This window comes from Mus caroli, chromosome 3, assembly GCF_900094665.2.
Source record: "Mus caroli chromosome 3, CAROLI_EIJ_v1.1, whole genome shotgun sequence".
Classification (NCBI taxonomy): Eukaryota; Metazoa; Chordata; class Mammalia; order Rodentia; family Muridae; genus Mus; species Mus caroli.
Window position 1 is genome coordinate 152,189,032 of NC_034572.1, and position 22,537 is coordinate 152,211,568.

Below are 22,537 nucleotides of genomic sequence, written 5' to 3' on the forward strand. Positions count from 1 at the left end.
CAGCCTGGTCTACAAAGTGAGTTCCAGGACAGCCAGGGCTATACAGAGAAACCCTGTCTCGAAAAACCAAAAAAAAAAAAAAAAAAAAAAAAACCTAGATATAAATATCTTCATGCACACTGCAGCTATCTACAGAAAAAAAATGATTATTAAAATCAGAGGCAAGATTAACAGGAGTAGATTTGTCATGTTTTAAGGTGAAACTCATACTTAGAAGGCAAGTAACCTGGACCATTATGCTTTGCCTGTACAACTTCATATCACTCTTAAAATCCCCTTAAAACTCCATTCTACCATGGCTTCATGATTCTGTTTCTTTTTCTCAATAAACACCCTCTCTCCATGTGGCTCACTCTAAATCACAATCAGCTCTGGTAATTCCTTCTTAAACAGACCCTACCAAAAAGAAAGGCTTCATAACTTTTCAACACATTCCACATAGTTCATTAAGGTTATCATAGTGATTTAGAAAATACATCATTGATTTAATTACTTCACAACTTATATAAATCATGAATGTGTGCTCAGTGTAAATTTAGGCAAATTAAGAGAAAAACTTCTAAAAGAGACAACTTTTTTGCATAGAGTAAACCTTTACAGACCCATTTACCCAGATTGATGTTCTTCCAATTTTTCAATAAATCCTCTTTTCATGAAGCTAGTAAAGCAGCGAATAAATCAGACCATATACAAATACACATATTAGTAAATACACACATACATATTAAAGATCGTGCAAAAGAATAAGAGAAGTAGAAGGAGAAAGAAAATGTTGGTACTGCAAGTAAAATGTGGACGAGAAAACATGATGTGAAATTTATAAATAAATGTCAACTACTTTAAAAGAATGTTCCTTTTTCTATGAATTTCTACCATACAGGTTAATTTCCAGACTTTTTGGTGACCTTTTCTCAACAACGACAACAAAAATTCATAATGTTTTCACTATTCTGTGCAAATGATTTCTATGACATTATTATTATATAAATCATTACCTTTTCTAGAAGGTGATAGAAGAGCAAGTCAAAGGAATTTTTATAGAGGTGTGAACACACACATGTATGTATCTTGATCCTATAAAACAGTACAACTAAAGACAACTGATTTTTAAACAGTAATAATTCATCTAAATTGAAAAAATAATATTAAATAATGCTAAATATAGACATTTGGTGTACACATGTCACATAAGCCAGTACTACCCTCTAACAGGTAGGTACTGAAAGATGATAGGGAAACTTGCAAGTAAAGTCTGTTTGAAACGTATGTGTGTGTGTGTGTGTGTGTGTGTGTGTGTGTGTGTGTGTGTGAGAGAGAGAGAGAGAGAGAGAGAGANAGAGAGAGAGAGAGAGAGAGAGAGACAGAGAGAGAGAGACAGAGAGAGACAGAGACAGAGACAGAGACATAGAGACAGACAGACAGAGACAGAGCTTGAAAGAAAATAGACAAACACACACAGAGGTCTTTTAGGGGTAGTGTCCAGGTGAAACCCAGTCTGGTTTATATTAACATTGCTGAAGAGCCCCTAGAATCAAGAAGGGAGAGTCGTTTCTGCTGTCGTGCCGTTCTTTAGTTATACAATCGCTTTGGTTCTGCGCTCCACAGCTCTCCTGCACTACCCAGACAAGCTGTGCTCGCGTCATAGCGCCTTCCCCTCCGTGTAGCATCATGTGACTCAATGGCGCCGCCAATCAGCTTCGCTCGGAGATATTCAAATCAGCAGCGCGGCAGTTGTTTCGGACACCAACTCCAGGCCACAGAGGTTCCTGCTACCGCGCATTTTCCGCAGCCTCTCAGCCTGGCAATGCTAGCATGGAGCGTCAGGGTCCTCCTCTTGGACCTTACCGGGCCACCAAGCTGGTAAGAACGTGGAGGAGAGGGACCAGAGACCGAGGTTTTCCGAGGGATCCTGGGTGTAAAAAAGTTTCCTGAGGGGATTCAGAGCTACTAGATTCGTGAGCCAGGGATCTGGTATCCCGAGTGAGCCAAGGCTCCTAGATTTCTGAGAAAGGTGCAGAGGGAAACGATGCGGCTGCTCCTGTCCGGATCTTTGACTTGCACTCCTCTCAGGTGTTTCTCAGTTTCAGATCCAAAGTGCTCTGCCCCAAAGTTGTACCACTTTCTGACTCTGCGAGACAACTCCTCAGATGTCTTCTTTCCCCCTGATTCGCATAATAGTCTTAGCCACTTTTCACTTGTAATTTACAGCCTCTCAGAATTAGAAATTAAAGTTTCAAGTCTGGAAGCCCAGGCATGACAGCTTGGCTTATGGACCCTATAGAATTTGTGAGTAGCACTAGGAAAGAACTATTCAACCTAAACCCCGAGTACTTTAGTAATCACTTTTAATAGTCACTGGAGCTGTGCATTTGGATTACATCGAGATTCACCTAACCTCAGTTTCCACATTGGTAAAGTGGCACAATACGAGCCCACTTTAAGAGATTTTCTAAAAATATACTGTGTATGAGAATGTGTGGTAGTCTATAGAATAACAAGCAAATTGTCCTTTCACAAACGCTGGTCCTACTTTACCTTGTGGGAACTAAGTCTCAAAGAAGGAACTCTCTGAAAGCCACATAAATGGTGGATGGAAGAACTAGAAAATGTACCACTTTCTGTCAGGGTGATCTTGATATTCTATTGCTCAACAAGTAGTGGTGGTTATGTTTATCAGAAGAAAGGATGGAATTTAGTTTTGCAATGTACCGTAATGAGGTAGTCCTGTCATATTAAAAATTTACCATCTTATATGAAAGTAATATAAGCAACCCCACACACAAAAAAATGCCAAGTACTAACAAAAATTTACTTAAAGTAAGGGTTTTGTTAATTACCGCAAGATAGGTATTAATACAAGGATATTGAGGTACAGGGAAGGAAAGAACAAAGATTTATAAACAAAAAGTAAGCAAATCCAAAATGTTTCAGTCTGGGAACTTACAAATCCATCATATTTCAAAAATATTGTGACGTCTGTGAGTGCAGAGTCACATGTTACTTTACTACTGTGGTGAAGCAGTTCAGTACAGTTTCTTAAAAGTAAGTAATGAGAGAGGTTTGGGGAAAAAAGAATTATATTTACTGTTTTTCAGCTGGAAAACCAATATTGTGATCTTACATGTGACACAATAGTAATATAATTAATAGTCTCGTATATAAGGTTAATAATCTGATTTCTAACATGATTTTTTTCTATTAAAAAGTTGTGTTAATTGTATTATGTTCTAGTGTTAATGTCACAAATCTAGACAGTTGACATATTTGAAGGTAACTCAGAAAATAAGTGGTTTTCTTTACATAAATATGCATAAGTTCATTAAATGTGCAATGGATTTGTTTTACTAATCATTTTATCTATACTATCTATGTTCATTATAGATATTTGTTTGTTTGCTTGATTGATTGTTTTGAGGCAGGTCTTTCTATGTGGTTCTGGCTGTCCTGCTACTCACCATGCAGACCAGGTTGTACTTGAACTCACAGAGATCTACCAAGCTTTGCCACCATGCCCAGCACTATAGGAATCTTCATAAGAAATAGTGTACTAAATACCTAGCATTAAAAGCCCTTTGGCATTATAATTGCTGCATGTCAGAAGTTTTATCTAGCTAGTACTGTAATTGAACACAGATTCTAGACAGAGAACCTGTCTTTTGCTGTTGTTTGTTCATTTTGTTTCAATTTTATTTTGTGATAAAAAAAAAAAACCTATGGTGCCAGTTCTACTTTTAATTTTGGAATAGGGTTTCACTAGATTGTGCAGGCTGGCTTTGAACTCACTTTGTAGCCTATCCAGGACTTGAACATAACAAAGTTCATTCTCAGCCTCTGGAATTATAGGCTTATAATTATAGAATTATAGACCCACTTGAATGTTTAAATCAGCAGTTCTTAACCTGTGGGTTGTGACCTCTTAGAGGATTATATGTCAGATATCCTGTATATCAGATATTTACATTACAATTCATAACAGCAAAATTACAGTTATGACGTAGCAATGAAATAATTTTATGATTAGGTATCTTCACAACCTGAGGAACTCTATTAAAGGGTCCCAGCATTAGGAGGCTTGAAAACCAATCATTTAGATATATGATCTTGGTCAAGTTAACAGTCTGTGCTTCTTTTTCCTTATATGAAAGTGAGATAATAATATCTTATAAAACTGTGAGATTTATAGTTAAATACTGAACATAAACATGTTTATGTAAAAGCTACCAGCATATTAAAAAAACTAATAGTAAATGCTTCATTGACTAAGAATATTATACTTCTTTTCATTCTGAACTCTCCTAAGTAATTGGAATGCCCAATGAATATTTAGTAAAGAAAGCCTACTAAAATAAAATACTATCTTGACACTAGAATTAGTAATGAGAAATCTGTGAGATAAGATTTTATGTAGCACAGATAAGATGATTTTCTTTCCTCAGTAGTATTTACAGTATAATTAATTACCTGTGAAATAAAGAATTTTCTTTCTCTAAAGATTTTCTTTATTCCATTTGGTTCTTTTGAGACAGGGCCTCGTGTAGCCCAAACTAGCCTATAACTGGCTACATACCCATATCAATGAGGTTTCATTTTTGCTATATATAGTTTCTTTATTAAAGTATTTTTCTTCTCTTTGCAGTGGAATGAAGTAACCACATCTTTTCGAGTAGGAATGCCTTTAAGAAAACATAGACAACATTTAAAAAAATATAGTAATTGTTTCACTGCAGTTGAAGCTGTAGATTGGCTTTATGATCTGTTAAGAAGTAATAGTAATTTTGGTCCTGAAGTTACAAGACAGCAGACTATTCAACTATTGAGAAAATTTCTTAAGAATCATGTGATTGAAGATATCAAAGGTAGATGGGGATCGGAAAGCCTTGATGACAACAATCAACTATTCAGGTACTGAATTGATATATCATTACAAAGCCTAATTTCCTCTGCTTTCACCATTCTACCAAAGAGAAATAGTCTTCCTTGGTAAAAAGCACCCAAAATAGTTATCCAATACCAGTTGGTCATCCCTGAAATCATACACTTACAAGTAATTTATGTGGACTGAATGGGTTGTGTTTCTATTTTTAAAATATGTATAAAAATATATACATGAATTTGAGAGAGCAAGAAGGGGTTATTGGGAAGGATTGAAGGGGAAAAGAGAAGGGGGAAATCATGTAATCATATTTTAATTTCAAAAATTAAAAAAACACAAGAAAAAAAATTGAAATTACAATGTAGTTGTAACTCCATATTTTCTATAGCTTTACTGCAATAGCAGCTTCTTTCAGACAAGTAATTTTTTTTAGAATGGTATTGCTGCTCTTTTTTTTCTTCTTTTTATTGAAAATAGATGATTTTTGTACAATATATTCTGATTATTAATTTCTCTACCTCAACTCCTAATCACTCCACACCTCTACTCCCACCCAGATCCACACCCTTCTTCTCTTAGGAAAAACAAAAAAGGAATATATATAAATATATAAGGAATAGTAATAAAATATGATAAATAATAAATAAATCAGAATATAATAAAACAACCAAAGGAGGAAAAGACCCAAAGAAAAAGCACAAGAAATGATTAAAGATGCAGAGACACACACATTGACATTCTTAAGAATCCCATAGAAGCACAAAATATGAAGTCATAATATGTGGCTTAGGTAAAGGACCTATAAGGTAAACAAAACAAAACACATCTTAACATTATGAGACAGAGAACCTTCGAAGATGTCATCAAGTTCTACTGCCGGGTGCAGGGCAATACCCTTAAGAGTGTTTACCCAAAGAGAACTAATTTTTCCCTTGAAGAAAACTAATTTTTAATTTGCAAGAGGATATCAATTGCAGATAGCTTCTGGGTGAGGGATGGGTGTATATGTCTACCTCTTTCAGCTGTAGGACCCCTTATGATGTAGACCCTGTGCATTCTGCCATAGTCTTTATGAATTCATCTCTTGTGCCAGTCTCTTGTATCTAGAAGGTCTTTGTTCTTTACTGTTCTCCATGTCATCTGGTTCGTACACTCTTTCACCTTCTCTTCAGTTTTTTTCTGAGACCTGAGAGGAGGGATTTGATGGAGACATACCATTTACATTTCAACAGAGTGTTCCAAGATCTCTCACTCAGCAAAATGTCTAGCTGTGTGGGTCTCCATACATTATTCCTACCTGCTGCAGAGGAAAGCTTCTCTGATGATGGCTGAGCATGGCACTGATTTATGAGTATAGCAGAATGTCATTGCTATGTTATGTTTTGTTTTAAAATAGTAATGTTTAGTTTTCGCCTAGTTTATCTAGTCCAGGTTCTTGGTCAGCCAAGCAGTATTGGGTATCAATTCCATCTCATTGGGTGGACTTAAATCAAATCAGATATTGGTTGGTTACCTCTACCAGCTTTGTACCACCATTTCATTAGTATATCTTGTAGGCAGGATGCTATTGTAGATCAAAGGGTTTATGGCTAGGTTAGTGTTTACATTTCTCTTTTCATAGTGTACAGAGTAACTTCCTGTATTAAAGATACTAGCACATAGGGGTAAAGGCTTTATGTAGGCACCATGTTTTTTCATGTTTAATGAGTTGTGTTGATGTTGTCTTCAGCAGTAGGGTTTTACCATAGGTTTGTGGAGAGCTGCCAATAGTCTTGGCATTAACTTGGGTTGTTTGGGATTCTTACCGGTCCTCTTTGACCAACAACTCAATTAGATGTAACCCATTGCTGGTACTGGAAGCTTCATTGTTGATGAAAGATATCCAGTTGGGGCTTTGTCTCACTAGTTATTTGGTGATTTTATTTAGGTTTTTTTCATATATGTATATATTAAAGAAGTTTTTACTATATTACTATATTAAGTTTCCAAATGGCCCTTAGTTTTAGATGTTCTTCTCCAGATCCCTTGCTTGCCCCACACCTCACTTCCCTCTTCTTTCTCACTTGATTGTCCTGTTCTAGCCCCCCTCCCCCACCACCCACCCCCAACAAACTCACTTCTCCATCCATAGCTATCAGTTCTATTTCCCCTTCCTTGGGACATCTATTCTTCCACCCTAGCCCCTTATTCTCTAGCTCTGTGGTCCTATGGATTGTAGTTTGATTATCAATGACTTAACAGCTAACAACCACATATAAGTGAATACATACCATATTTGTCTTTAGGTCTGAGTTACTTCACTGAAGATGAATTTTTTCAAGCTCCATGCATTTAACTATGAATTTCCTGATTCCCCCTTTTTTAACTGCTAAGTAAATATATCATAGTTTCTTTATCCATTCATCCATTGGTGAACATTATGTTGTTTTCAATTTCTAAATTTCTAGCTATTATGAATGGATTAGTAATGAATATGATTAATCAAGAGTTTCTGTAGTAGGATGGAGAGACCTTTGGGTGTATGCCAAGACTGGTATAGCTAGATCATTAGGTGGATTGGTTTCCATCTTCCCAAGGAATTGCCACAGTGATTGTACAAGTGGTTGTACAAGTTTTTGATCTTACCAGCAATGGAGGACTGTTCCTCTCTCTCCACATCCTTGCCAGCATCTGCTGTCACCCGACCATTTATAAATTATTGTTGTCAGTGCCTATCCTATTAATGTTTTATTAAGAATGACTTTTTTGTACCAACCAGTTCAAGACTATTCCCTACTTTCTCTCAGATTCATTGTATCTGGTCTTATGTTGGGTATTTTATCCATTTAGACTTGAGTTTTGTGGAGGGTGATAGATATGGATCTATTTGTATTCTTCTACATGCAGACATTCAGTTTGTCCAGTATGTTTTATTGAAGATGCTCTCTTTTTTCCCATTGTGTATTTCTAGCTTCTTTTTTTGTTTGTTTGTTTGTTTGTTTTAATTAGGTATTTTCCTCATTTACATTTCCAATGCTATCCTGAAAGTCCCCCATACCCTCCCCCCAACTCCCCTACCCACCCACTCCCACTTCTTGGCCCTGGTGTTCCCCTGTACTAGGGTATATAAAGTTTGCAAGTCCAATGGGCCTCTCTTTCCAGTGATGGCCGACCAGGCCATCTTTTGATACTTATGCAGCTAGAGTCAAGAGCTCCAGAGTACTAGTTAGTTCATAATGTTGTTCCACCTATAGGGTTGCAGATCCCTTTAGCTCCTTGGGTACTTTCTCTAGCTCCTCCAATGGGGGCCCTGTGATCCATCCAATAGCTGACTGTGAGCATTCACTTCTGTGTTTGCTAGGCCCTGGCATAGTCTCACAAGAGACAGCTATATCTGAGTCCTTTCAGCAAAATCTTGCTAGTTGGGTCCTGTTTGTGTAGCCAGTCTGTTAGTCTGTGCCTTTTTATTGGGGAGTTGAGTCCATTGATATTAAGAAATATTAAGGAAAAGTAATTTTTGCTTCCTATTATTTTTGTTTTTAGAGTTGGCATTCTGTTCTTGTGTCTATCTTCTTTTTCGTTTGTTGATGGATTACTTTCTTGCTTTTTCTAGGGTGTTATTTCCGTCCTTGTATTGGTTTTTTTCTGTTATTATCCTTTGAAGGGCTGGATTTGTGGAAAGATAATGTGTGAATTTGATTTTGTTGTGGAATACTTTGTGTTCTCCTTCTATGGTAATTGAGAGTTTGGCTTGGTATAGTAGCCTGGGCTGGCATTTGTGTTCTCTCAGTGTCTGTACAACATCTGTCCAGGATCTTCTGGCTTTCATAGTCTCTGGTGAAAAGTCTGGTGTAATTCTCATAGGCCTGCCTTTATATGTTATTTGACCCCTTTCCCTTACTGCTTTTAATATTCTATCTTTATTTAGTGCATTTGTTGTTCTGATTTTTATGTGTCGGGAGGAATTTCTTTTCTGGTCCAGTTTATTTGGAGTTCTGTAGGCTTCTTGTATGTTCGTGGGCATCTCTTTCCTTAGGTTTGGGAAGTTTTCTTCTATAATTTTGTTGAAGATATTTCCTGGCCCTGTAAGTTGAAAATCTTCATTCTCATCTACTCCTATTATCCGTAGGTTTGGTCTTCTCATTGTGTCCTGTATTTCCTGGATGTTTTGAGTTAGGATCTTTTTGCATTTTGTATTTTCTTTGATTGTTGTGCACATGTTCTCTATGGAATCTTCTGCACCTGAATTTCTCTCTTCCATCTCTTGTATTCTGTTGCTGATGCTTGCATCTATGGTTCCAGATTTCTTTCCTAAGTTTTCTTATCTCCAGCGTTGCCTCACTTTGGGTTTTCTTTATTGTGTCTACTTCCCTTTTTAGGTCTTGGATGGTTTTATTCAATTACATCACCTGTTTGGTCGTGTTTCTCCGCAATTCTTTAAGGGATTTTTGTTCTTCCTCTTTAAGGTCTTCTACCTGTTTAGCAGTGTTCTCCTGTATTTCTTTAAGTGAGTTATTAAAGTCCTTCTTGATGTCCTTTACCATCATCATGAGATATGCTTGTAAATCTGGGTCTATCTTTTCGGGTGTGTTGGGGTGCCCAGGATTGGGTGGGGTGGGAGTGCTGTGTTCTGATGATGGTGAGTGGTCTTGGTTTCTGTTACTAAGATTCTTAATGTTTGCCTTTCACCATCTGGTAATCTCTGGAGTTAGTTGTTGTAGTTGTCTCTGGTTAGAGCTTGTTTCTAAGGTGTTTATGTTAGCCTCCATCAGCAGACCTGGGAGACTAGCTCTCTCCTGAGTTTCAGTGTTCAGAGTTTTCTCTGCAGGCAAGCTCTCCTCTTCCAGGGAAGGTGCCCAGATATCTGGTGTTCGAACCTGCCTCCTGGCAGAAGTTGTGTTCCACTCACCAGAGGTCTTAAGATCCCGTGGAGGGTCCTGTGAGGACCTTGGGGGTGTCCAGAAACTCTGCGCACAAGAAACCCCGGTGCCAGAGTAGACCGGAAGGGACTTGTGCCCCTGATCAGACCGGGTTATCTGCTTCCTTAATTAATGCAGTCTCAGGTCCCTTGAGATTGGATTGGAGCAGCAGCTGTGTTCCTCTCGCCAGAAGTCTTAGGATCCCGTGGGGGATCCTGTGTGGGTCCTTGCGGGTGTCCAGAGACTCCCCGGGCCAGGAACCCCGGTGCTGCAGAGGACCGGAAGGGACTTGTGCCTCTGATCAGGCCTGGTTTTCTGCTTCCCTAATTAATGCAGTCTCAGGTCCTGTGTGATTGGATTGGAGCAGCAGCTGTGTTCCACTCACCAGAGGTCTTAAGATCCTGTGGAGGGTCTTGTGGGTAGCCTTCGGGTGTCCGGAGACTCCGCCTCCAAGCTACCCTGGTGCTGGCAGGGACTGGAAGGGGCTATTTCTAGCTTCTTTATTACAAACCAGGTGTCCATAAATGTGTGGATCTATGTTTGGGTCTTCAGTTTTGTTCGATTGATAACAGATCTGTTCTTGTGCCAATATTATGAATATATATATCCCTATAGTACAATTTGAGATGTCATATAATTTGAGATCAAAGGTGGTGAAACCTCCAGAAGTTCTTTTATCATTCATGAGTGTTTTAACTATTCTGAGTTTTTGGGTTTCTATGTGAAACTAAACACTGGCCTTTCAAGTTCTGTGAAGAATTATGATGGAATTTTAGTAAGGATTGCATTGAATCTGTAGATTGCTTTTGGTAGGATGGCCAATTTTTGTATGTTAATCCTACAGATCCATGAGCATAGGACATCTTGCCATCATCCTCTGATATCTTCTTCAATTTTTTTCTTCAAAGATTTAAAATTTTTATCATACAAGTCTTTCTTATTATTTGACCCTGTTGTTTAAACAGTTTCTCAGATTTCTTTCCCAGGAAGTTTGTCATTTGTACATGCAAAGGCTACTGATTTTTGTGATTTAAATTTGTATCCAACTGCTTTGCTTAAAGTATTTATCAATTATAGAATTCCCCCAGGGAAAAATTTAGGATCACTTCTGGATACTATCATATCATCTGCAAATAATGATACTTTCTTCTTTTCCAATTTGTATCCCCTTGATCTACTTCAGTTGCCTATTGCTCTAGCTAAGATTTCAAGTACAATGTTGAATATGTGTGGAAATAGTCCACCACCTTGTCTTGTTCCAGATTTTAGTGGAATGCTTTGAATTTCTTTACATTTAAGTAGATATTTTGTATGGGGTTAGTATAAATGGCCTTTATTCTGGTGCAGTATGTGCTTGTATCCCTAATCTCTCTAGGACTTATATCATGAGGTGGTGTTGAATTATGTCAAAGGCCTTTTCTGTATCACATGAAATGATCATGCGGTTTTATCTTTCAGTTTTTTATATGATGGATTATATTTATTGATTTACATATGTTGAACCATCCCTGCTTCTCTATTGGATCATGGTGGATGATCTTTTTAATATATTTTTTGAATTTGGTTTGCAAGTATTCTATTGAGAATTTTTGCAATTATGTTCATAAGGGAGATTGGTCCTTAATTCTTTCTTTGTTGCGTCTTTATGTGATGTAGGTATCCGAAACTGGCCTCATAAAGAGTTGTTTCTTCTGTTTCTATTTTGCAAAATAATTCAAGGAGTATTGGGGTTAAGCCTACTTTGGAAATCTGTTATAATTTTTCACTAAAGCCCTTGTGGCCCTGAGTTTCTTTTGGTTTGGAAATTTTAATTACTGCTTCTATTTCACTAGGGATTATAGGTGTTATGATCTAAGCAGTGGACACTACAAAGTCATACCATGTGACAGATTTTACATGGGAGGTTTGTTGGGGATGGGGTATATAGATGCTACCTCTGGGCATGGGTAGAGGGGAAAATGAGAATGGGGAGGGGAGGCACTGGCTTTTTATAAGAGGTTAAAGTGCTTGCCCATAGGGAGAATGCAGGACTCATGATGACAGTGGAAATGTGTCTCATCTTAGCAGCTAGTGATAATGTATCCTGTTGTTGCTAGGCCCCTGGGGCAGGAAGTAGAGATGACTAGTTGCTAACAATAGGTCTGTTTAAATTGCTTATCTCATTTTGATTTAACTTTTATAAGTGGTATATATCAAGAAAATTATACATTTCTTTTGGATTTTCCTATTTAGTGGTGTACAGGTAGTTAAAGTATGCCCTTATGATTGAGAATGTGGTTAGTTTTGGAGAAAGTTTCAGGAGCTATTCTTTTTCATATGTGTAAAATATTCCATAAATATATGTTAGATCTAATTGGCTTATGATGTCACATAGTGCTAGTATTTCTCTTTTCAATTTTGTCTGGATGAGTTGTCAGTGGTTTGTCGAGGGTAGGATATTAAAGTCACCTGGTATCACTGTATGAGGGTCAATATATAGTTTAAGCTGTAATAGTGTTTCTTTTATGAACTTGGGTTCTCTTGTGTTTGATGTACAAATGTTAACAATTGCAATATTTTCTTGGTGAATTTTTCCTTTGATGTTCTTCCCTATCTCTTCTGATTAGTTTTGGTTTGAAGTCTATTTTCTTGGATATTAAAATAGCTAATTAGCTTCCTAGGAACATCTCCTTCTATTCTTTTACCCTGTCTATCCTTGATGTTAAGGTGTGTTTGATGCATGCAGCAGAAGGATGGATCCTGTTTTTGAGTCGATTCTGTTTGGTTATTATAGAATTGAGTCTGTTGATGTTGTGTTAGAAATGAGCAGTATTTGTTGATACCCCTATTTTCTTGTTGTATGTGGGTCCTCTCCTTTTTTCATTTCTAATTTATTCTTTTTGTTTTCTTGGGTGTGGTTAGATTCTTCTGGTTGAAGTTGTTCTAGTACTTTCTGTAAATAGACTGTTTAAATTTAGTTTTATCATGGAATGTCATTCTTTCTCCATCTATTGTGATAAAAAGATTTGCAAGGTAGAATAGTCTAGGCTGGATTCTGGTTTCCTAGAGTTTGTAGAATATCTCTTCATGTCCTGCTGACTTTTAGAGTCTCCATTGAAAAGTCAGGTGTTATTCTAATGGGTCTGCCTTTATATATATTTGGTATTTTTCCCTTTCAGTTCTCAATATTCTTTCTTTGTTCTATATATTTAGTGTTTTGATTATTATGTGACACTGTGAATTTCACTAATCTAGTCTATTTGGTGTTCTATATCCTTGTACCTTGATAGGCACCTCATTCTTTAGGTTGGAAAATTTTCTTCTATGATTTTTTAAAAATATTTTCTGTGCTTTTGACCTGGATTTCTTTCCCTTCTTGTGTTCTTGCTATTTATTTATTTACTTACTTTTTACTTATTTATTTATTTATTTTTAGTGTAGAATAGACTTTGTTAAGGGCATGGGAAGGGGAGTTAAGAGGGTAGTAAAGGCAGAGAAAGAGAGAGAGGAGGAGGAGGAGAGGGAGTAGAGCAGAAGAGAAGAGGCTGGCCATGAGCATGTAGACAGAGTGGGGGGAGAGGAAATGGGAAGAGAGAGGGGAAGGGAAAGCAAGAGCAAGAGAAAGCAAGAGTCTTGTTATTCTTTGACTTAGTCTTTTCATAATGTCCCAGATTTCCTGGATATTTTGTCCCTGAATTTTTTTTAGGTTTAACATTTTCTTTGACCAAGGTATCCATTTCTTCTATCTTGCCTTCAACACCTGAGATTCTCTCTTCCATCCCTTGTATTCTGTTGGTGAGACCTACCTATGAATTTCCCATTCAAGTGCCTAAATTTTTTATTTCTAGTTTTCTCTCAGTTTAGATTTTCTTTTGTTGATTCTTTTTCCACTTGCCAATCTTGAACTGTTTTTCTCATTTCATTCCACTGTTTGTGTTTACATAGATTTTTTTAAAGAGCTATTCATTTCATCTTTAAGGACATTTATATATGTATAAAGGCTATTTTGAAGTCCCTTTCTTGTGCTTCAGCTATATTATATTTCTCAGGACCTACTGTACTGTGGTTGCTGGGCTTTAGTGGAGACATTGTCCTGTCTCTTACTGATTGTGTTTTTATGGAGGGTCTAGAAATCTGGGTTTGGGATGATTATAATTCTAGGTGCTGATATCTGGTTTTGTCTTTATTGTGGGTGTTCTATTCCTTGTTTTCTGTTGCCCTGTTTCTTAGGAGAGTGTGGTGTCTGTAAATTGCCTGGTAGGGAACGCTTCTGAGATCCTGCCAGATGTGGCCACTGTGAGTTCTTGGTTAGAATGTGTTTCTTGGTATTGAGAGCTGATCTAGCTAGATGTGCTAGAAATGGGAATGCTGAGAGGAATCACAGGAGGGATGAAAGTAGGATGTGCCACCCATATCTGTCTTGTCCTCTGGGAATGGGAGAAGAGAGGACGGAGTGGCCACAACAGGTGGTCTGCTAAAGAGTTGGAGATGAAAGTGGGGAGTTGGGTTTGTAGGAAAGGAAGGAGTGAAGATCTGAAGATTGCCTCCATGTTTTCCTAGGTTATCTGCTCCCCAGGGAGTGTCTATAGAAGTTGGAGGTGAGACGAGTAGATTGGGAGGTGAGGACAGGTGTAGAAGATCTTCATGGTCTGCTAGAAAAGGGCATAGAGAAAGGGGAGATATCAGTAGGTGATCTGCTACAGAACCTGACATGAGATTGGGGGATTAAATTTGGAAAAGAGGAGGGTGAGTGAAGGTCTGGAGATTGCCTAGTATTGCTGCTCTTAAGTCAATTGGAACTATGTAGAAAACTGTATGGTTGAAAGTTGTGAGCTACAAAGTTCAACATTTTTGAGTATTAAATAAATAGTGTATAATAAAGTAGGAAATTGAAAGGATAACAGATACTTGTGGTTTCGTATGTTACAAAAGTTTTATCACGATTCATTGACATTATTATTGAGCTTAAGTTTCATAAATTCCCTAATTGCAAAACAAAGTCACTGGTCCTTGCCCTTAAATAATGTATAATTATTATAATAACTTATAATGAGATGATGAAGATGAATCAGATGTCTCTGGACTCAGAAGGCACCTATAGTTACATGTATATACCTACATGCAAATACTAATTAAAAATTAAATATTTTTTAAAACAAACATTATACCTGTTCAAATACCTCAGTATGAAAAACAAAACTTGTATGAGATAATTTTAAAATTATATTGTAGCAAAGAAAGTTTCCAATGCCAAAAACATTAAGTATTAATTTAGTATATGATGAAAGATACTGAAAAATAACAATACACAAGACTAAACTGTTTACATATGTTTATTGAAAGCCTAAACACATAAAAAACATGATGTGTGTGTGTGTGTGTGTGTGTGTGTGTGTGATTCCCCTTAGGAGAGGGACAAGATTTTAAATAAGAGAATATTTTCTTGTACTTAGAAAAAGGACAACTATTTAGTAAAATATCAACAGTTATATTGTTTGACGGTTTATATTTTGTTCTTGTTTTTATCCTTGAAATGACTCATATTAAAATGAAAAACCATAGTCAAAAGAAGCAAGAGACTAAATCCTAAAGTTGGAACAAACTGTCCAAAGGCTGGAAGTATATACAAACTATAGGGTTTTTGAAGTTTTTGTTTGTTTGTTTGGTTGGTTGGTTGGTTGGTTTTCTAAGACAGAACTCTGTAAATCTCTGGCTATCCTGGAACTCACCCGTAGACCATGCTGGCCTCAAACTCAAAGAGCTCCACCTGCCTCTGTTTCCTGAGTGCTGTAATTAAAGTCAGACACCAACACTACACAGCTATGTTTTGTTTTGTTTTTTCAAAGAGATTTACACTACAGTTTCCTAAAGCTATTTATATGTAAGCATTATTTCTTCAACCAAATTAGTCCTGATTGTAACCCTGAGCTGAATATAAGCAAAACTGAAATGTGCACAGTAATCTAGATTTTTTTATTTTATTTAATTAATTTATTTATTTATTATTATTTTGGGGGGGGGCGGTTTGGGGGGGGGTTTCGAGACAGGGTTTCTCTGTGTAGCCCTGGCTGTCCTGGAACTAACTCTGTAGACCAGGCTGGTGTCGAACTCAGAAATCCGCCTGCCTCTGCCTCCCAAGTGCTGGGATTAAAGGCGTGCACCACCACACCCAACCTAATCTAGAATTTTTATTACTTGATAATGTAAATTGTCTTAGTCAGGGTTTCTATTCCTGCACAAACATCATGACCAAGAAGCAGTTGGGGAGGAAAGGATTTATTTAGCTTACACCTCCATACTGCTTTTCATCACCAAAGGAAGTCAGGACTGGAACTCAAGCAGGTCAGGAAGCAGGAGCTGATGCAAATGCTTGCTTTTACTGGCTTGCTTCCCCAGGCTTGCTCAGCCTGCTCTCTTATAGAATCCAAGACTACCAGACCAGAGTTGGTCCCACCCACGAGGGGCCTCTCCCCCTTGATCACTAATTGAGAAAATGCCCCACAGCTGGATCTCTTGGAGGCATTTCCCCAACTGAAGCTCCTTTCTCTGTGATAACTCCAGCCTGTGTCAAGTTGACACAAAACTAGCCAGTACATAAGTAAATCAGACTTTTTGTATGACTTTAAAAATACTCTAGAAGTTTATTATTTTATCACATCCTATTTAACTCCGTATTATTTTCATACCAGATTTCCTGCAACTTCTCCACTTAAAACTTTTCCACAAAGACATACAGAAATCAAGAAAACCAACACAGAGTACTTTTCCAAGAACAAAGATGGTATTTTTAAATTACGAAACTTATCTCAAAAAACTTCTAAGAAGCGTGGATTACATTTCTCTCAGGTAAAATATTCTTTTATTAACCAATAGTTTAAATAGCATTACCATGTGGCTAATAGTAAGATTATTTAAAATAAATGATGTTTTAATATTTGAAGCCAATACTGAAATCTCCTAAATTACAATTATTTTAAAGATTTATTTATTTATTATATGTAAGTACACTGTAGCTGTCTTCAGACACACCAGAAGAGGGCGTCATATCTTATTATGGATGGTTGTGAGCCACCATGTTGTTGCTATGATTTGAACACAGGACCTTACAATCAGTTTCTTAACTGCTGAGCCATCTCTCCAGCCTCCTAAATTACAATCTTAAGAATGTGTGTGTGTGTGTGTGTGTGTGTATTAATGTGTTTGGAACCTACAGAAACAGTGTTGAATACAGTAATGAGGTATTCTTGAATAGAAGTTTTGTAATGTAATATTTTGTCATTTGTTATTCTTCTTATTTGTGTTAATCTGATTTCTACCACTGTGATGAAATACTTGAAAATCACTCTCAAAGTAGGCAAGGCCAACCTCAGATTCTGTTACTTTGGGTCTTATAGCAAGGCACTGCACTCATAATAGGAGCATGTGAAGGAGGAAGCTACTTATGGAAATGGGAAGGTGAAAGAAGGAAAAGGGTCCTGGATTGGGGTACCAACAGCTCTTCCCCCCGCACCTCCCCCACCCCCGACAACCTGCTGCCTGTGATACGATTCCTTTCCATAAGGCCTTGCCTCTTAAATGTTCTGCTACCTAGAAGAACCAGGCTGGACATTTAGACTTCTATATGGATGGTTTGCAGCACGTTTATGATCTAAACAATAGCCTAGAATTTTATAACTCTTCAACTCATCTCTGTCACTGTCTTTTCTAAAAACCAAACTATAAAGTAACTAGACACAAAGTTGATTTGTATGTGTTGGGAAAGCTACAAAACTGAAAACTATGTGTCCCATTACTTTTCAGACACTTTGTAACTCCACAGTATACTTTGACTTAAACAACTATTAAGTATGAAAAACACTGCCTCAATAAAGAAACTAGAGATCCATCAAGAAAGACACCCAATGTCAACTTCAGTCCTATACACACATATACACACATATGAAACAAACAAATCTGTGTTAAAAGTGTTCAATATTCCTTTTAGTTTGAGTATAAACTAAAACAAACCAAAGCATTTTTTCCCCCTTCAGGAAAATACAGAAAAGATAAATCATGAAAGAATAACCAATGAAGATCTAGAAATTGCACCTGACAATCAAGAAATAAGCCAGGAAGATGTTGAAGAAGTTTGGAGATACGTTATTATGATCTAGTAAGACAAAAATAAGCAGTATTTAAGATTCTGAATTATGTGGATTATTAACTTGATTTTTTTCATCCAAATATGCAAATGAATAAAAGTATTACTTTTCAAAGCTTAGAATTTAAATATGCATGTATGATTTTTAATAATTGCTTTTGGTACAGATCTAGTACAATATAAAGAAAGAAGTTATACATTTTAAGTCATCACTGTAGTTTGAGATTTTTATTGGACTCCTCTCAATTTTGTTGAGTAAGTATATATGTAAAAGTAAATAGTAAATATAATCCTTGAATTGTTTTAAGAGAAAAATAAAGTACTCTTATGGCTTTGTTTGTTGCAAGTCATGTTCTTTTCCTCTTATTTTATAAAAAAAAACATTGTTTATACTCTCTTTAGCCTGCAAACCATTTTAAGTTTGCCATCCATAGAAGAACTCTTAAACCCAAACCAAGTAATTCCTCAATATATAATGTACAACATGGCCAACACAAGTAAGCATGGAGTGGTCATACTACAAGACAAATCAGGTAAGTGTTTAGAAAAGAATCTGAAATCTTTTCAAACCTAGTAACCAAAGGTGCATTTATAGGTTAGTGTAAAAGGAGAACATTTTCCTAGGACACATTCATTTAGCAATAATGATGGAATTTCTGGAAGTAAATATTATTTATGCTATCACAAAAAAGTATTTAATTGCTTAAATGAATTAATATGACTTTAAAAGTATGGCAGTGATAAACATCCAAAATGTAGACAATAAAAACTATTATTAACAACAAGTGTGTTAAGTACCTACAATGTGCCAAATATTTTGCTAAAGATTTGGTGATGAATAAGCTGGATATGGTGCCAACTTAAATATTTGAAGCAGGCCTCAATGGAGGAGTACCCTGATATTCAGACATAATTAATTTCAGTTATAAGCTTCACCTAAATCAGTAATACTCATGTAGGATAGTAATAGAACCAAAGTGGAACTAACGAGAAGTAGTAGAGTAGATAATGATGAAAAAACCTTCCTAGATAATTCTTGATTTTGAGTAGCTATTTCTTTTAAATATTATAGATAGAATCAAACTCAAGATCTTTATAAATTTTAATTCTTGTATTTTAAAATATTGATCTGTCCTGGGCTAATAGCTAAGCTGGTAAGAGCCCTTAGTGCTAAGCAAAATATAAAGCCTAAAAATAAAACAAAATAAAATACACTATCATAAAATGGTATGGCTTAATATACATTCTTTGCATTTTTTTTCTAGACGATCTTCCACATTGGGTTTTATCTGCAATGAAGTGCCTAGCAAATTGTAAGTTAAACCAAACCACAAGTGTGTGTGTGTGTGTGTGTGTGTGTGTGTGTGTGTGTGTGTGTGTGTGTGTTGTGTGTGTGTGTGTGTGTTTGTGCACGTGCATGCATGTATGTGTGTGTTGTGTCAAACTGTCCATTTGTCTGTCTGTCTGTTTGTTCTATTAATAGTATTTAAGAGTATTAAAGAAAATATTTAAAATTGTGAGTCAAATGATAGTCAAGTAAAATTTATTATAAGCTCTTTATTTTCTATGTAAAAGGTTATTTTGTGATTAGAATCTGTCATTTATGGTTCAACTTAAATAAATCATAAACTCATAGGCTCATAGGATTTGGAAGAGTCTTAGTTAAAATCTAAACTGCAGCAATTGCCACAGTGAGACCCAAAGGCTTAAAGGTGGCAGTTTAGAAGTAAAATAGCATATGTGTAAAAGAAGTTGAATCAGAAATAAAGTTTCATACAGCCCATGTTTGTCCTTTTCATGATAGATTACTTCACAGAATATATTAATAGAAAAAGCTATGTTAGTAATATATAAACCAGGTTTTAGCATTTTATTGCTCAGCCTTTGTTGTAGTGAGTATTTACTCTCAAATGGGGATTTCTACCCCACCTTAAATCATTCAGTTCCCAGATAAAAGGCACACAATTGTTATATTTATTATAAACCTTTATCAGAACTAAAGCTGGGCCAATATCTACCAACTATACTGGGGGTTTTTGTTTTGTTTTGTTTTTTAAGATTTATTTATTATATGTAAGTACACTGTAGCTGTCTTCAGACACTCCAGAAGAGGGAGTCAGATCTCGTTAAGGATGCCAACCATACTGTTATGTCCACTTCCCTATCAATAACCCCGAGTTGTAACTTGCTGTGTTCCACCTGGGATGCTCATAACTCCAAATGGTCAGCCCTCATGGCCATGATTTCATAACTCACCTATCCCATGGCATCTCTCTGCTCTCCACTTTCTACTCCCTCTTCCTCCTCCTGGTGGTTTCCTATCCTCAGCCTGGAATCCAAATCTTGCTGACCTCTCTTCAGCTATAAGCTGTAGGCATCTTTATACCACCAGTAGTTTTAAATTAAGGTTACAAAGTATTACTTTGTGTACATGCAGATTCTCTCATCCCTGGGAACAACCAGACCTTGGTGGCAGTGGCAGGTTGTTTTAAGCATTACAATACATAGCAGAAGACCAAACTTCAACGAACCTTTTTCTTAATAATCAGTGATACTTGGTTTTTATAATGTAAACCTCTGGTTCAAGTACAAAAATCTTACTGCTTTCAGTAAATTTGAAAATTCACAAAGATATATGTTTTTACGATATCAAAAGTTAAAATATATCTTAAAAAATTTAGTGATAGGTGTCATTTTTCAGTTATTGTAAAATTAGTATTGGTGAAATTTTAATGGGGTTAAATGTTGAAGATCATAATCTTTATTGTATGTCAAAATGACAGAATAGCAAAATAAATAGCCATTATGTAATAAGTTACAGAAACATTTTATTCATGGAATTAAGTCAAAGAGCCAGGGTTTAAACATAGACTTCTGAGTATCTTTTTCTATCGTCCCTGTTCAACTGTCTTGTTCTCCTATGGCTCATGGTTAACAACACAGATAAGCATACTCACAGAAACTTATCTGTCCATTTTTAGGGATTTGTATTTTCCCTTTCTTTGCAGTTCATTTTATAGTTAAATAATAACAATTACATAACTTACTGGATTTCAGTTAATAACAATGTGTTTAAACTTGAGTCTATAGTGATGGTTCTCAACTGTGGGGCATGATCTCTATCTCCAAAGCTATTTACATTGCAATTTATAACAGTAGAAAATTTATAGTCATGAAGTAGCAACAAAACTAATTTTATGGTAGGGGGTCACCACAACATGAGGTATTAAATAAAGGGTTATAACATTAGGAAGGTTGAGAACCATTGGTCTACGGGAAGAATAATTTTGGAAAATAGTCTTAATAATACTATCTACAACTTTTTCCCAAAGTTGAAAAATCAAAATTGAAGAATAATTTTGGAAAATAGTCTTAATAATACTATCTACAACTTTTTCCCAAAGTTGAAAAACCAAAATGCTCAGAACATTCTGTTAATGCAATAGACCTAGAACTCAAACCTTAATTATCTAACTGTAAGTTCTTTGGTTTTGTTTCTAGTGAACCTATGTTTTATATTTTAGAAAACTTACTAATGATTACTTACTATTCTATATATTAAAGGTGGATTGAGACCAGCCTGATCTACAGAGTGAGTTCCAGGATACCCATAGCTACAAAATAAAACTGTTTCGAAAAGAACAAAACAAACAAAAAAATGTAGAAGTTAGGTCTGGTTCCTTCCAGCCCTATGCCCTGAGATATAAGACTCAGACTCAAAATATATTTATAAATACCTTGACCATATAGCTAGGCTCTTCTCTGACTAGATTATAACTTCATAGAAACCATTTATTCTGATCTACATTCTGCCCTGTGGCTAGTTACCTGGGCTCAGGTACTATGTGTCTGTCTCGTCACATCTTCCCAGGTAAATCTCCCATCTGGCACCATCCCAAAATCCTTTCTACCTCCCAGATGTCTCACCTCCTATTTCTTGACTAAGTTATAGACCATCAGATTTTTATTGACAAAGTTCCATACAGGCAGAAGATATTCTCCCTACAAAGAACATTTCTTATGTCTGTTTTAGAGAAATACCAAGTTTGGCCTCTATAAAAATAAAGATTTGCTTTTAAACTATTATGTATGTATGTGATTTGCTTTTTCTTTAATCATTTTGCAATGTGTATGCTTACACATGTAAAGACATAGAAAACTTGGAGACAGAAAAAAAAAACCCTTTGTTTCAGGAAAAAGAATATTTGATAATAATGGCTGTAAAATTTGAATGCATATTTTATTCACTTGGGAGATATCCCCAAGACTCCCAAGTGGTTGAATTTTTTTTTTTTTTTATAAACCATGTCCTTGAAGATTTTTATAAGGAAGAGTCCCAAGTGAAAGTTTAGAGACCACTAAATTAGAGAGTGCAGAGCAAGAAATTCTAAGGGTGTAACTTCCTAACTTTCCCTTGGTGGATTCTAACCTGTGTATAGAAGTTTTTATTTTTAATAGATCAACAGTGATTAATTAGTAATCATGGTTATTTCAATAGTAGTATTAAGTATAAAACTTAACAATGGTAAAATATTAAAGTGATTTAAAATTTTTAAAGAAGTGAATAAGGAAAAGAACAAAATAAAATTTTAAAAAATTGAACGTAATAAAAACTTGGAACAACATCTAATGGTAGTGAATTTACAT

General features: G+C 36.0%; 1 protein-coding gene across 3 annotated transcripts in view; it reads left to right on the forward strand.

The window, feature by feature from the left end:
- Nucleotides 1–1,732: 1,732 nt before the first annotated feature.
- Depdc1 (DEP domain containing 1) overlaps nt 1,733–22,537 on the forward strand; it is a 30,489-nt gene continuing 9,684 nt past the window's right edge. For all 3 annotated transcript variants that reach the window (XM_021158238.1, XM_021158239.1, XM_021158240.1), the window contains exons 1-6: nt 1,733–1,860; nt 4,637–4,902; nt 16,440–16,596; nt 17,781–17,902; nt 18,293–18,423; nt 19,156–19,203. In XM_021158238.1, coding sequence (XP_021013897.1) covers nt 1,813–1,860; nt 4,637–4,902; nt 16,440–16,596; nt 17,781–17,902; nt 18,293–18,423; nt 19,156–19,203 — 772 coding nt within the window. In that variant the 5' untranslated portion in view covers nt 1,733–1,812. The remainder of the gene's footprint in view (nt 1,861–4,636; nt 4,903–16,439; nt 16,597–17,780; nt 17,903–18,292; nt 18,424–19,155; nt 19,204–22,537) is intronic.